At 37.5% G+C, this 14124-nt stretch overlaps 1 protein-coding gene across 1 annotated transcript; it reads left to right on the top strand.

Annotated features, from left to right (window-relative positions):
* Nucleotides 1–287: 287 nt before the first annotated feature.
* On the top strand, nt 288–6735 carry STEAP1 (STEAP family member 1; the record flags this gene model as incomplete). The annotated part of the gene is made up of 4 exons (XM_080340426.1): nt 288–380; nt 2483–2995; nt 4572–4736; nt 6478–6735. The coding sequence occupies 4 exons, from the start codon at nt 288–290 to the stop codon at nt 6733–6735; spliced, it is 1029 nt and encodes a 342-aa protein (XP_080196552.1).
* Nucleotides 6736–14124: the final 7389 nt, after the last annotated feature.

Below are 14124 nucleotides of genomic sequence, written 5' to 3'. Positions count from 1 at the left end.
CCACTGGCAACATGGGCGTTTAGCTTAAATACTATTTTTCATCAGTGATTTTGTTCTGTTGATTCATATCCTCTCTTAGTATCTGCTTTACTTAAAAAGCAAGCTGAGCTTTTCTGTTCTCTTCTCAGAGGACAGACTTGCCTTTCCTTAGGTTATTGTACCTTCTCTGGCAAATGGGTGGAGGAGAGGGAAGAAAACATTTTGAGCTAAAACAGGCCTCAAAGTTCCAGTAGGGCATTTCAAAACCTGTTTTACATCCTGTGTTTGTTTTGCAGGGAGTTTCCGCAATGGAGAAGAGGGAAGGTGATAATCATGCCATTGATCAGAGTGCAGGTCAGAGCATCGTGCCGAGAAGAACTACAGGAAACCTTAGCAATTTGGTAATGTCTCTGTAAAAAAGAAGCTCATATGTCACACAGAATATTTCAGTCTTTATTTGATTTTGTCCAGAAATGCCGTGTTCCAAATACACTGACATATCATCATACTTATAAAGTCTTGTCACAGTAGTGGCATAAAAAGATAAAGATCATCTCATTCAATTTAATCACAGTCCATGCTAAAAAATGCACAAAGTTTTGGCTAGCAAAAAACTATTTGAGGTTAGTTGTTAGTTGCATTTTACCGTATGAGCAAATCACTGTAGAAATTATTTTGGATTTTTATACAGGAATATAAAATTTGTATTCAGAGAAGTCTTCATAACTGCCACATTTTCCACATCACACAAAAAGGTCCAGAAAAAAAATCCATTCCAACAGCATTTGCTTCAGTGACTCCTGATGCACAGAAGTGTTCAAGCTACAACTCTCTGTTCTAATGTAAATTGTCTCACAGGCTGTGAAATATGGAATTAGGCTTTACAGACTCTCTTCAAGAAACAGGTATCTCTAGGTGAAACTTCGTCCAAATGCAAACCTCAGTTTGTATAATTCATACCAACTTCTGATTCTGCAATGCATGGACTACACTCTACAGATTAGAGAATAAGTTACTTAGGCTACACCTTTGCTATGGCAAAGAAATGTTTTTATCATCAGATAAACACGTATTAGCCATTCAGCTAAAAAATCCTAATGAAGACCGTGCCCACTAATTTTACTGTGAGGTACTGTAGGCAAGTCAGTCAGACATGGTGGGAAACAAATAGGCTACCTTGTTTCCATTTAGGATTTTGCAGCAAGATAGCAGTGTACACTTTTTACCTATGTTAAAACACAACACCTACATATAATTGAAGACAAACACAAGACTTGCGCCCACTAACTCTTGCATGATTGATGTGTAGTACCTTGTTTGAATTGGCCTCTTAATGAGCTTCAATGTAAAATTTGATTCTTAAGATTAAGCCAGAAAATGTTGCTGAGTTAGGAACATTTCCTGTATTCTAGCAGAATGTTAACTTACAGCTTTCAAACTACTAATATTTGTGTTCTACAAAACAAACAGTGCCATTTCGTTTTCTGGCGATCTGGACATCTGTCACATCAGCCACTCTAAAGCTGAGTCTTTGCAGTATTAGTTCAGTTTCACTTTATATTTCATTGAAATATTAAAGGAATTATGTGTTTATCACCTAATGTTATCAGTTCTCAGTTTTCCACCCCTGAACAACTGTCTGCTGCATCAAGTGCAATGTCCTTCTGTTGGTACACATATTTTCATTTTGCATGTCTACTGATCATGTACCTCCTTCATGAACTATAAACATGGGACAAGCTTTAAATATATTATCTCAGTGTAAAACAGTTTATAATGTTACACTAAAATTTTGTACTAGCTTAGCTCCTTCTAAAGTCTGTGGCAAGATCTGCTGTAAGACTACAATCAAGCCGTACCTACTTGGCAGCAGAAAATTCAGCTTTTTAAACTGAAGTGACTCAGTTTCACAAGGTTTCATAAAAGTGAAGAGGACACTATTATGTTTGTGAAGGACAGGAAGAAGACCATTGGACTTGATGCTGGAGTTGACAGATGTGCAATTTAATATGCTGGATCCCAAACATTTCTAATTGCAACCTTATTCCCTCAATTAAATGTCATTAAAACAGCAGTGACTGAATGAAATATTTTATTGTCTTGACTCTGGATCCTGTTGTCGTGCATATTATTTGGGCTACATCAATAAGTCTGTCACTGAAATTTGACATTTGAAATCTGTAGCTCATATCATAAGAAGCTGTAACAATGCTTCACATAATGTAATCCATCTTCTCTTACAGTGTAGTTAACTTCTTGGAATTAAAATCTATTTTGAAATCACCACAGGTAATGAACGAAGAACGAAAAATCTATGCTAAAAGTGCCTCACTCAACTACTGACTATGCTGTTTTGAAATGTTATGTTTTCAAGCTACCTTGTCTCTAATAGTGTGTATGTTTTGTATATGGTTTCAGTGCAGTATGGTGGAATAGCAATGACAGCAAATACATTTTAATCTTCTCTTGAACTCACTTAGTATTTCATTTTTGTCCTTTCCAGAATGTGGATATGCAAGTCACCAATCCATCTGAAGCAGCTGCACTTTTTTCTTTACATCAAGCACACCATTTTGGTGAGTTTGAACACTCTTCAGAACAACACTGCAAGCAGGATCTGTTCCCCAAGTGGCACTTGCCAATGAAGATAGCATCTGTGATCTCATTATTAACATTTATTTACACTTCTATGAGAGATGTCATATATCCTTTTATAACCAGAAAGGAAAATGTTTTCTATAAAATTCCAATCCTCGTCATAAACAAAGTTTTACCAGTGGTTTCAATTACCCTTTTAGCACTAGTATATTTACCAGGAATATTAGCTGCTGTTTTCCAGCTATATTTTGGCACCAAGTATAAAAGGTTTCCCCAGTGGCTGGATAGATGGATGTTATCAAGAAAGCAATTTGGACTTCTCAGTTTCTTCTTCGCTGCAATGCACGCCTGCTATAGCCTGTGCTATCCAATGCGAAGATCATACAGATACAAGCTGCTGAACTGGGCATTCCAGCAGGTATGATGGGCATGCAAATGCCAGCCTTTCTGTATCCAGGAAATCCTTGTTTTGGTCATTCAAGTAACTCTGGATGGGGGGAAAGTAATTTTCTTTGCCTTAGTTTGATTTTGAAATAGATCTCCACAGAGCACTGTTAAGAGCTGGAGCAGGACCTGGTTGTTAAAGCATGTAATGGAGAGTCAAGAGTCATCACAGCTGTGCCAGTGTGAATTAAATAACTCATTTTTGTCATGTGGGATTTTTTATCTCTCTGTAAAATGTACATAATTATACCTGCCTCACAGGAACATTTAAGTCTTTGGACACTATTAATTTAGCATGGATTAGTCTTCTCTGCACCAGTGGAATCTAACTAGAGAATCTGAGCTCACACACCATTTTTAGACATCTTTGTAAAGTGAATTAGCCAGCAATGAATGAGGGCTGAGCTAAATCACAATGATCTGTATTTGCCACAAACTAAATTTATGAATTCTGGTGGCTCCACAATTCAGCTGATGCACATTAACTTGTTAAAAGAATTTCAATCATGCTTCTGAGTCATGGGCAACAATTGGCTGCAAAGCTCTCAAGATCCTCTGGGACCAGAGCAGGGCTGTCAAACTCATTTTCACTGGCGGCCACATCAGCCTCGCAGTTCCCTTCAAAGGGCTGAATGCCATTTTAGGACACTCCTAAAACCATGAGGCTGATGTGGCCCCCGGTGAAAATGAATTTGACCCCTCTGGACTAGAGAGTTCCTAACACTTGCATATAGCCTTGAGTGCCATGAGTACTGCAGTATAAGGAATATTCCAATATAAGGTATAGATTGCAAATGTACATTTTTATATCCCTCAAAGTCTAACCTAGGGTTTTATTATAAACACAGTATGATGTTAGCAGCTTCTTAAGAATTCTGTAAACAGTCAAACTACCTGTTGAAAACTCTGAAATAAGCCTTACAAGTAATCTGACTTGAATGGATTTCCATAAATTTCCTTGAGATTCCAGTCCTCAAGATGAAGAAGCTATCATATTTGGGGCATATTGTGCCATAGTGATCACTAGCAGCATCAAAGGGCTGTTGACATCAGTTTATTAAAATCATGACCTTTTCATCCATGCCAACCATTGTATTCAGAGCAGTTGAATGTACCAAGTTGTTGCTTTAAAAAAAATAGAGCTAAACAACTGTCCTGGCAGGATACCATCATTAAGAATGCCTGCTGAATTAGGTCCCTAAAATAGTGCTGTTAATAAATTTCCTGTTGTTATAATCTCCCAGATATGGTATTTAGCCATGGATGGAATTTTTGTGTCAAAGAACAAGATTTCTCCTGCTGTGAAGTGAGGCTAACCAGCCTCAGAACTCGTCCCTCCTGGGCCAAGATACTGATGAAGGGTAAATTCTTCTCACTTAAAGCCCAGCTTTGCTCTGCAGATACTAGTGGAGACTTTGTCATCAGAAGTAAATAGCAGTTACATTCAGAGACATTCAAATAAACAAAGATACTGTGTTTCTTGGCTTGTTTCCTGAATATCATGGTGAAAATAGCTGTATTTCACACAAACGGCTGTGTTCTTTTGTCAGGTCAAACAAAAAAAAGAAAATGCCTGGATTGAACATGATGTTTGGAGAATGGAGATCTACGTGTCTCTAGGAATCCTGGGACTTGCTTTGCTGGCCTTGTTGGCAATAACATCAATCCCATCTGTCAGTCTTTCTTTAACCTGGAGAGAGTTCCACTACATTCAGGTACACATAAGTGTCATTATTGTGTGTCATCAGTCCTCATTTGTAGGACTGCATGTTATCAATTAAGACCATTAGGAGTTAGAAATATCAAACACAGAGGAGCTAGTGAAACCAATCTCAAAGTTTGTTCTGTACTCTTTCTTAATTGCTTTGCAAGAAATGTTCATTTCATTTGATGGTTTGTCAGGAGAAAAGGCTGTCATGTTCAGGGTATAAAGTGGGAAGAAAGACAACTGCTCTTTTGTTCTTCTGACTCCATGACCAGAAGCAGTTGTCCCTTCAGGACCAGTTCTTGAATTAAAGACCTCTGGTGCTGAAGGCATTTCAATCATCTTCTGGGCACCTTATGTTCCAGGAATGCCCCATGTTCTGCTGAATTGGGAGTAAGTGGTATTGAACCACCCAATGCTGTTGCTTTTTGCTCCCTGGGAACTGTTCTGGCAAATCTTTACTGCCTGAGCAGTCGTACCAGGTGGCTGGGAAGTCCAGGAGAAGGCTTTTGTCGAATAGTACCTGCAAAGGTCTTCCATCTGCAGCATTATTATCTTCATAACCACCTCCAAAAATGTGTATTCTGAAATGGAGACATCTTAAAACAGATGTATAATCAAATCCAGCCAGTCCTGAATTTGCTTCAGATGTGCTTGCTTCATTCACCCGAGTATCTGGTGTGCTCTTAGTTCTCCTGTATTATATGCAGTTATAATCAGGGGTTGTTCTGCTGACATCAACACAGTAGAGTTAAGCAAGTGCTGAATTAGGACCCCAAACATCAAAATTTGAAAATTCAGTGACCTACTAAATATTTAGTGTTTGAAAATTTTACCTGAATTTGAAAAGTAGCTCTGAAACGTATCTCTTCCTGCAATTAGTGATTTGAAAATCTGCCCACTCTATAAAGTGAATCATTTGTAAGAAAAGTTTTCAACTCTACGGAAGAGAATGTGTACGGACAGTTCTAGCGCATGATTGCTTTCAGTATTTAGCACGGTGAATAAACCCAGAAGAATAATATTAATCTATTGGATTAGTTTTGTAAACAAATAACCTTTATACTTGATAATCAGATTCTGTAGATAGAGCACTTGGAAAAGCAGTGTTTGACTTCACTGATGACTAATTCCATTTTTCTAACAATATCAAGATTGCTATGCAACAGGAAACTCAAAATTACTAGTAACTCTAGCATAAAATTTATTTTACTCCTGAATTTCATAGACATCCTAAGCCAAGTTTATCACTTTAAGTGGACTGTAAATGGACTGAAAGACTTCAGTTTCCTACTTTCCCACTTTTGTCATAAACTTATTAGTGTCTGATTTTAATTGACCTTATTTTTTTTCTTTGCAAACAATTAAGCCATTTATAAATATGCCTTTGAACTCATAATAATTCATCACAGAAATAAAGGATACAGATGGCATCTATAAACTGAGATACTGAAAATGGACCCTTTTTCAAGAACAGTCTGTGATCCATGATCTCTTCTGTATATTAGCTAAGTATCATAGCAATAGCTGAAAAATGTGCCTCATCTGCTTCCTCTTATGGTGGCACAGAGGGCTACAGTTGGGTCCTTGAATTATAGTTCTTAAATTTTAGATCAGAGCAAATAGTCTTATTTTCTTTGATTTAAGTGTGTTGGTTGAGGCCCTTCCTGATTTCCATATTTGCATAACAGAGTACTTTTTTTGTCAAGTTGTAAAAAATAAATAGCTTACTATTTTCTTTCTCTTTTCAGAGCAAGATGGGATATTTAGCTCTGCTGCTATGCACTGTTCATGCACTGGTGTTTGCTTGGAATAAGTGGGTTGATGTTAACCAATTTATCTGGTACACACCACCTTCATTCATGGTAGCAGTTTTTCTTCCTATTGTGGTTCTGCTTTGTAAATGCATACTGCTCCTCCCATGTTTTAGGAAGAGGATAAAAAAGATCAGGTGTGGTTGGGAAGCTAACACACAAACCAATCAAACCAGCATGACTTCCAGACTGTAGATCAAATACGGACTTTTCTATGTATGTAAATATGCTCAAGGCCACAAAATGTTCACTCGCAAGCTCTGTTTTCATAGTTTCCATGGATGTTTCTTTTTCACTTTTCATTTCAACTTCAGAAGTATGGGATTCTGCACCTTTACTAAGACAGAAGGTGGAAACATTCATTTCATGCTTTAATCTGTTCAGTGTTCTGGTATTTGATCATTTCTTTCCTCTGACTCACTGCTTTTAAAATCCAAGGGCATCATTGCCTCCATCATAATTCTTTTGTAGGCAAAAGCAGTCGTAAATCAGTGCTTCAGGTGACCACAGAAAGTAAATACATTATTACACCACAGAACCCAGGAATGCTTTCTGCTTCCCACAGCCATGTTTGTACCTTCATTAAATCTCAGTATTATAATGGGACAATACAAGTAGAGTATTTACCATCCAATTCTCCCTTATCACCTGCATCCTACATCACATTCTCCGGAACAGGGACCTTGGCACATGAGCCAGACAGAAGCTGTGTGTTCCCACCAGGTCTTGAACTTAGACAATTGGGCAAGCAGAACCGCAGGGAACTTTACAAGGTAAATCTCCTGGGGCTGGGGCATAGTCTAAAAAAAGAGATTTTAGACTCAGATCACCATCTTATACAGGACTAGGTATGTCTCTGTTTACTGAAAACGATAAAACATTTCCCATTTTTTATGCCATGAGCATGTTCTTTTGTTTCTGATGCTGGAAATTTTCCATGCTTTTGACCTAAGCCTGCAGCCCTTGACGTGCTATACTTTATTTGCACAAATTATTCCAGTGGGATAACTCACCTAAGGTAAATGTGTTTTTCTGTTTACTCTAGGGCCAGCACAATTGTGTGACTGGAAGAAAAACATTAAAAGTAGACATTTGAATCTTGACACTGATTTGGTGAAATTTTCATGTAAAACAGCTTCTGAATGAAATTGCTTTTGCAAAAAATTTCCTATAAGCTAATTAAACCTCACTTTCCTTATGTTGCATAGGTCTGGCTGAATGTCTTAAATGAATAATTCATTTGTTAGTATCTATTTTTAAATATGCTGTGCAGTAGTTAATATTTTGACTCAGTATCAGGAATATTTCTGCCAGTCTCTCTGCATGAGTTGACTATGACATGGACTGATGATGCCACCTATTGCTGGGATCATCTGAGTGAAAATTGTAATTGGTAGTGGCTCTGGTATTAAAACAAACAGGAAAACAATGTATGCATTAAAAGAACATGTAATACATGGTGCTAATGATTCTGTAGCTAATAGTTCTGTTGTGCATTTGTGGACTTGGTACACTGAGCATAAATAACAAACAAATTAAATAGCTACAGGGATAGTACATTTTGTATTTTCCTGGTTATAACTCCATTCAATTATTGCAACTTAAAAGTTTGCCTTGTTAATATTTGCACTTAACATAGTACTGTGAAAATAACTGGGGACATGGTGGGCTCTATAATATAGACTGAAGAGAAACGAGTGGCATTATGTATTAAATCAGTAATGCATGACAGAGCTGAACACTCTAAAACACAGGAAGCTGGTCTGCAATGTTAACCTAAGAAATTTCTAACGGAACAGGAAAAGTGTGGCTGTCAATGCATTAATATTTACATTTTTATAAATGAAATAAATCTTTTAGAAGTTCTATTAGGGCTAAAGAATAATATTTGCCAAAGGCTTATTCAGAATATTGCCTGCACTTTGTTGCCCAGAGTCATAAAAAAAATAATACAATTATTTTTCTAATGGAACAGGTTGAGGCAAGTGCAATGATGAAGAAATCCTTTTGTCTTCTGTATTGTCCACTAGCTACCCAAAAAGTGTTCTCAAACTTACTACTTAGAGCAAAGCTGAGACTGTAAGTATTCCAAGAAACACCTGTATGCATCTATTGAAAAGAATGACATTTGGTTTTATCAAAATATACGCTAAATTGAGTTAAATTGTGCTCTCCAAAATCGGCCATGCTGCTCCCTTACTTAAAAAGTCTGGAGAATTTAACTCCATCTCCAACTTCATTAAATTCTGGTCAAATAGCGTGACTAATTGTTTACAGCTGGTCACGGAAGCCAGCCCTTTGACACTGAGGAATATGAACAGCTTCAGGGGTAACAAAACATGCAGCACAATAGAGCAGAACCTGACCCTTGATAACTGAAAAATAGTGAATGAAGACACTCCTTGGAAGAAGCCATTCCAAGCTATTCGTATGGCATGTATAAAACAAAATCAAGGCAAATGTCCAATTGCATTTGGAGAGCAAAATAGTTCAAAGGAATGGTAATGGGCTTCAAGGCTTTTCACCTTATTATCACTATTACCAACTGTAAGCTCTGTAATCTTTTGCACATGGACTCTGTTACAGATCACCTTGATCAGAGAGCACTGAGTAGAGGAGTATGGTCAATATGTTTCTGAAATTAATAGAAGCTGGAAGTTAAGGTTCTGTGCCTTTGGAGTCTGCATCGTACTGCACAGCAGTAGGATTTAGGCCACTAAGTCACTTTTGAAAATGGGGCTTTAATTCCAAAGTTGGTTTGGTTCTTCTGAAATTTTCGTCCAAATTCTTAAAACCTTCTCTCCCTGAATCTGTAAGATATTGTTCAATTTGGAGACTAACAGACAGATCCTTATTGCAGAAATCACTATAGGTACCACTGCTAGAAAAAAGAGACCAAGAACTCTGTGTGCATATAAACATATTACCTGTATTCAACACTTTGTAAAAACCGTTTGAACCATCTGTTCTAACACATCTTTATCCAGGCAACAGAAAGGAACTGGTGTCTGCACCTTTGTATTTAGTGTGTAAAATCAGAACAAGGCACATCACAAGCACAGAACTCCTTTCAGAAAGTACTAAAGAACATGTACATCTTTATCTTCTATTTGAGTGCAGCAGTGATAAATTTAGATTCATCCCTCTTCAAGTGGTTTAAAAATTGTGTCCTAAGGAAGCACTCTACCGTAATGCCCTACTCTATGCACTTCTTACACAAGGTGGTGCAAACTAGCATAACTTAATTAATTTAAATATTTTAATACGGGTTGAAATACTAACATAAATTACAAAAGAAAACCAATTTCAAAATTATCACATACTATCCAAACTGATCTTTACACCCATTGTTCAACTGAGGACATTAAGCACACTTCACATTTTTCTCTCTAGCATTGCTTAGGGGCAAAACCAGAAGCGTCTTCTACTAGCTGAAATTTGCATACTAGGAAAGCTACTCCTAAGATCACACACAACACCCAAACATCCAAACAGCTTTTTTCCTACCAGTTCTCTCAAGTAGGAGCCAGGTTTTCTGCATCACAACCAGCCATTTTTCTAGAAAGCACTGTTGAATGCTTTGAGCTAGAATTTGAGACCTTGTGCCAAGACTCTTCCCTGTTGTTGAACAAACTACTTCACCTCCCAATCTGCAGAACTGGAGCAGTAACGCTTTACAGGACATTGCAACAGTATGTTGAAGCTTTTAAGGCATTCAGTGAAGGAAGAGGGTCATGTAAGGGCTATAAAGGGCTACAGAATAAAATGCTATTGACTATTTTATTTCTCCTTTTGTCATAGATACGCTTTAGTTCAAAACTTAATTAAAATAATTGCATATGTACCTTTTATGTTTACATACCTATTTCAAATTTCAGTGTCTTAATATGCCTATATACTACTATAATGCATAAAATCAATGTGTGTGCAAATTTTAGGCACTTCTTTGTATAACATTGATTACTTTTGTAAAACTATGCATCATTAAATACTTCCATGTATGCTGTATCTGCCATTGTGTCATATATATCCAGAGTATAAGGGTAAAAAGGCACAGTAGACTCTAGAACAGCTGCTGCCACGAACAATAAAAACGGCTTCAGTCAAGGGGAACCATTTTCCCCATGCTGGTGCAGAGGCTGGAGCATCCGAAGGAGAGAAGACAAAGGTATGAAAAGCAAAATGGACACTTTCATAGAGGGATGTAATGAAAGCACATTTTTGCTGACAGATCTTTTAACTGACAGACTGCATATGCTAGCATTCAGAGATTTAGTGAGAAGGAAGGGAAAGCTGATCTAGCTGTAGAGTGCTTTGAATCCCTATGATCCCTGAAATCACTGATTAAAGACCAGGAAAAGCTCAAGAATGGTGAAGGCATTGAGGAAAGGAATAAAGGCATATTTGGGGGTAACAATCCATCACTCTAGTGCAAGTGGTTTTGCAATGCCTCTATAAAGGCTGCAAAGTACTTCAGTTGTTACGTGTCTTTGGTCTATTTAAGTCAAAGACATAGAATTGAAACTCTGAAGAGATACTAATAAATTTTTGAAGGGACTTGAGTGATTTTATGCCAAGTTTACCTGGGGTTGCTAGATCGCAGAATACTATTCCCAAGAAGTGGTACCAACAGTCAGTGCTTAGGAAGCCAGAGCTAGGGCTGTGCTGGCTGTGGTTTAATGTAAATTCCCATTGACAGCAGCATTTACTGTAAGCAGTCCCTCCCTTTGGCCACTCTTCTCTGTTCTCACAGTTCTGCAAGTGTTCAAAGCTGTGAAGTTAATCAGCCCAAGGAACTGGATCCAGATGAAAAGTAATGCAGGGAAAAGAATGATTCAGCCAGATCCATACACAGCACTGATTCACCTCACAGCCATGCACATATGCCAGCAGGAAGGACAGGAAAAGGAATGGCTTAAAGCGGCAGCTTAACTAAAACCAGCTTAAACTGCATGGTTCAAAGTACTCCTAAAATTCAAAACGCCAGTTATTTCATCCTATTTCAGTAGCAGGAATGTTTCATTGCTTCAGTTATTTGTCATGTTCTTAGTTTTCCATGAATCAGTAGGCAAAAATGTGTCCTAGAGATTGCAACTGAAAAACATACAAAACTGACTGACCTCTACGTGACGGTGGAATATGTAGCTTCATTTGCAGAGATGATGAGCTCACATCTTCTTTTCTGCCACATCCATAGTTTCTAGTAGTGTCCCTTGATAAGGTGAAATGTTATGTTAACCTTTTTTGAAATCCAGACTCATTTATTTTAATCCAATTTTCCTAAAATGGCATTAAAAGAATCATGTAAAAGAACAAAACAAAACAAAAAGATTTTTGAAAACATACTGGATCCACCCCTGGAGAATGTAGTCTCCTGTAGTCATTGTGTCTGGCAATGGCTGATCATTGCCACTGATTTTTTTTCAGTAAAGCCCAGTTTTCTTGATACCATCAGCATGATCTGTTGCTGATGGTAAAATAATTTATTTCAGTGAGACCTTGGACTCCTTTAAAAAAATCTCATTGAACTCAGTTACAGCAGGGTTCCACTTTTGCATCATTGCTTGAACTTTTTCATAGATTGAATGTAACATTTGAATGGGTGTAGTGAGGCTAACTCATTATGTATAATAAGTTCTTTGAGATTTTCAAATGAAAATAAAACAAGTCAGGGAACCAAACTCTATAAACTTATAAAAAAGAAGACCACAGCTACTTCCAATAAAGATGATGCAACAGAAGATACAGTTGTTTTGTCCTTTTTTGTTTGTTTCTTTTTATGTATAATCTTTGTAGCGTGAAAGTATATTGCTGAGATAAATATGCCATATCCTTGACTTAGTTAAAGATGTATAGTTCCTGTGGGACTGCTAGAATACTACCAGTGCTATTGATGGGAGTATTTGGTCCTTAAATTTAATCTTTTGGGCTCACTATTAAAAAAAGAAGTGAGGCAAGTGTGGTGTTTTTGAACTGGACAAGTCAATCTTGTAGTTTGCAGTCATGTGCAGTCTATATACATCCTTACACTGTTTTGTTGGGAGATACTCTACTGAAAAAAAAAAAAAGTTTTCCACATGAATGTCTCCATTCCTTGAAATACTGAGAAGTATTTTATTGCTGGACTTGAGGAATGGCCACATAACCCATCTCTAATTTTTTCTCTGCCTTTTTCTCCAGTCCTATGACTTATATGTACAACTGAATGGCATTTCTCTCTTGCCTCTCCACCTGTACCTGTGCATATACCAGGCCCTACTTTTGAACAACGCATCTCATTCATTCATTCATTCATTTATTCATTCACTTAAAAAAAAAAAAGCAAGAATAGGGAAAAAAATAGCTGCTTGCATGGCACCTCAGGCATCTCTGCAACAATTTAGCAGCCTAACAATTATTTGATGGCACCCATAATTAAAATAATGACGGCTTTCTCTTGTGCCTTCTAATTTGCAATAGACTTAGTATTTTCACAAGGATATGAACATCCTAAATTATTTGTTCCCAGATAATTAATGACAGACAAAAGGCTATTCTGCGGCAGCAGCAGGCTTGCGACTATGAAGCTATGCAAAGAGGCATTAACATGGAATGGGAAGGAACAGGGAGATCTGGGACGAAGAGGAAAGGAGACACTGCAAGCACTCAGATTTTCTTAGAAGAAGAAGTAAAGGAGCCCAATGGATGTTAACAGGGAAAAATAAGTAAGTGGAGAATACTGAAAGAGATTAATGCAACATCATCATGGTAGTAGGGAACAGAAATCCTTAGTCAGGGAGATTGGTAAAATGGAGGGCGAGTGAATGACAGAAGGGAAGGAGTCTGAAAAAACTGCAATGAATCTTTGAAACAGGGGGTGGGAAGGAGGGCTGTTTATCCACATGGAGCTGGGGAATGAAATGAACTAACACAAAGAGCCCAGATGTGTGCAGAGTTTGGCCTGCAGAACCTGTGAAGTTGCAACCACTTCTCCATCCCTGAAATACCATTTGAGGCATTTCTGGGGAAATCTGTTTAGATTCTACTGATATGTATGAACACCAGCTAGGTTAGAAGTGATTCTGTGATGTGGAGGAATTATTCTCTGAGATGTAGCCCTACAATTTTATTATGGATGAAGAACATACTGTTTCTGAAGCTGAGGATACATGAGTTAAAGATATTGCTGCACTTTTCATAACAATCTAAACACACACTGAGTTATCTTCAAATAAATTGTACTTATAGTGAAGCAGACGTGGCTGCTTTACTTCCTGGTAAAGTGTATAGCATGTTGTGCTAAATGAAGGAAAACATTTATGTAAGACCCCATGAAGCTAAGCCACTCTTAAACATTAGTTAGGCAAAATAAGAAACCAACTGAAACCAGAAAATTAGATGGTGCATTAGACTATATTCAGAAAAGTAATTCCTAACAACTTCAGTTTTATCCTTGTTCTTACATCACTATTCTCTTGCAAATATTTAATCCTCACCATTTAGTTCTTGCAGAGGCAAAATTCCCAGTGAAATCAATGGGACTTTTACAGAGCTATTCAAAGTCACATTTGTCCCCTGCAGTCACATAAATATTTCAGGTCTGCC

Source organism: Nesoenas mayeri, assembly GCF_963082525.1.
Source record: "Nesoenas mayeri genome assembly, chromosome: 2".
NCBI classification, from domain to species: Eukaryota; Metazoa; Chordata; class Aves; order Columbiformes; family Columbidae; genus Nesoenas; species Nesoenas mayeri.
Note: the sequence above shows the minus strand (reverse complement) of the source record. Positions and strands in the feature narration are given on the sequence as shown.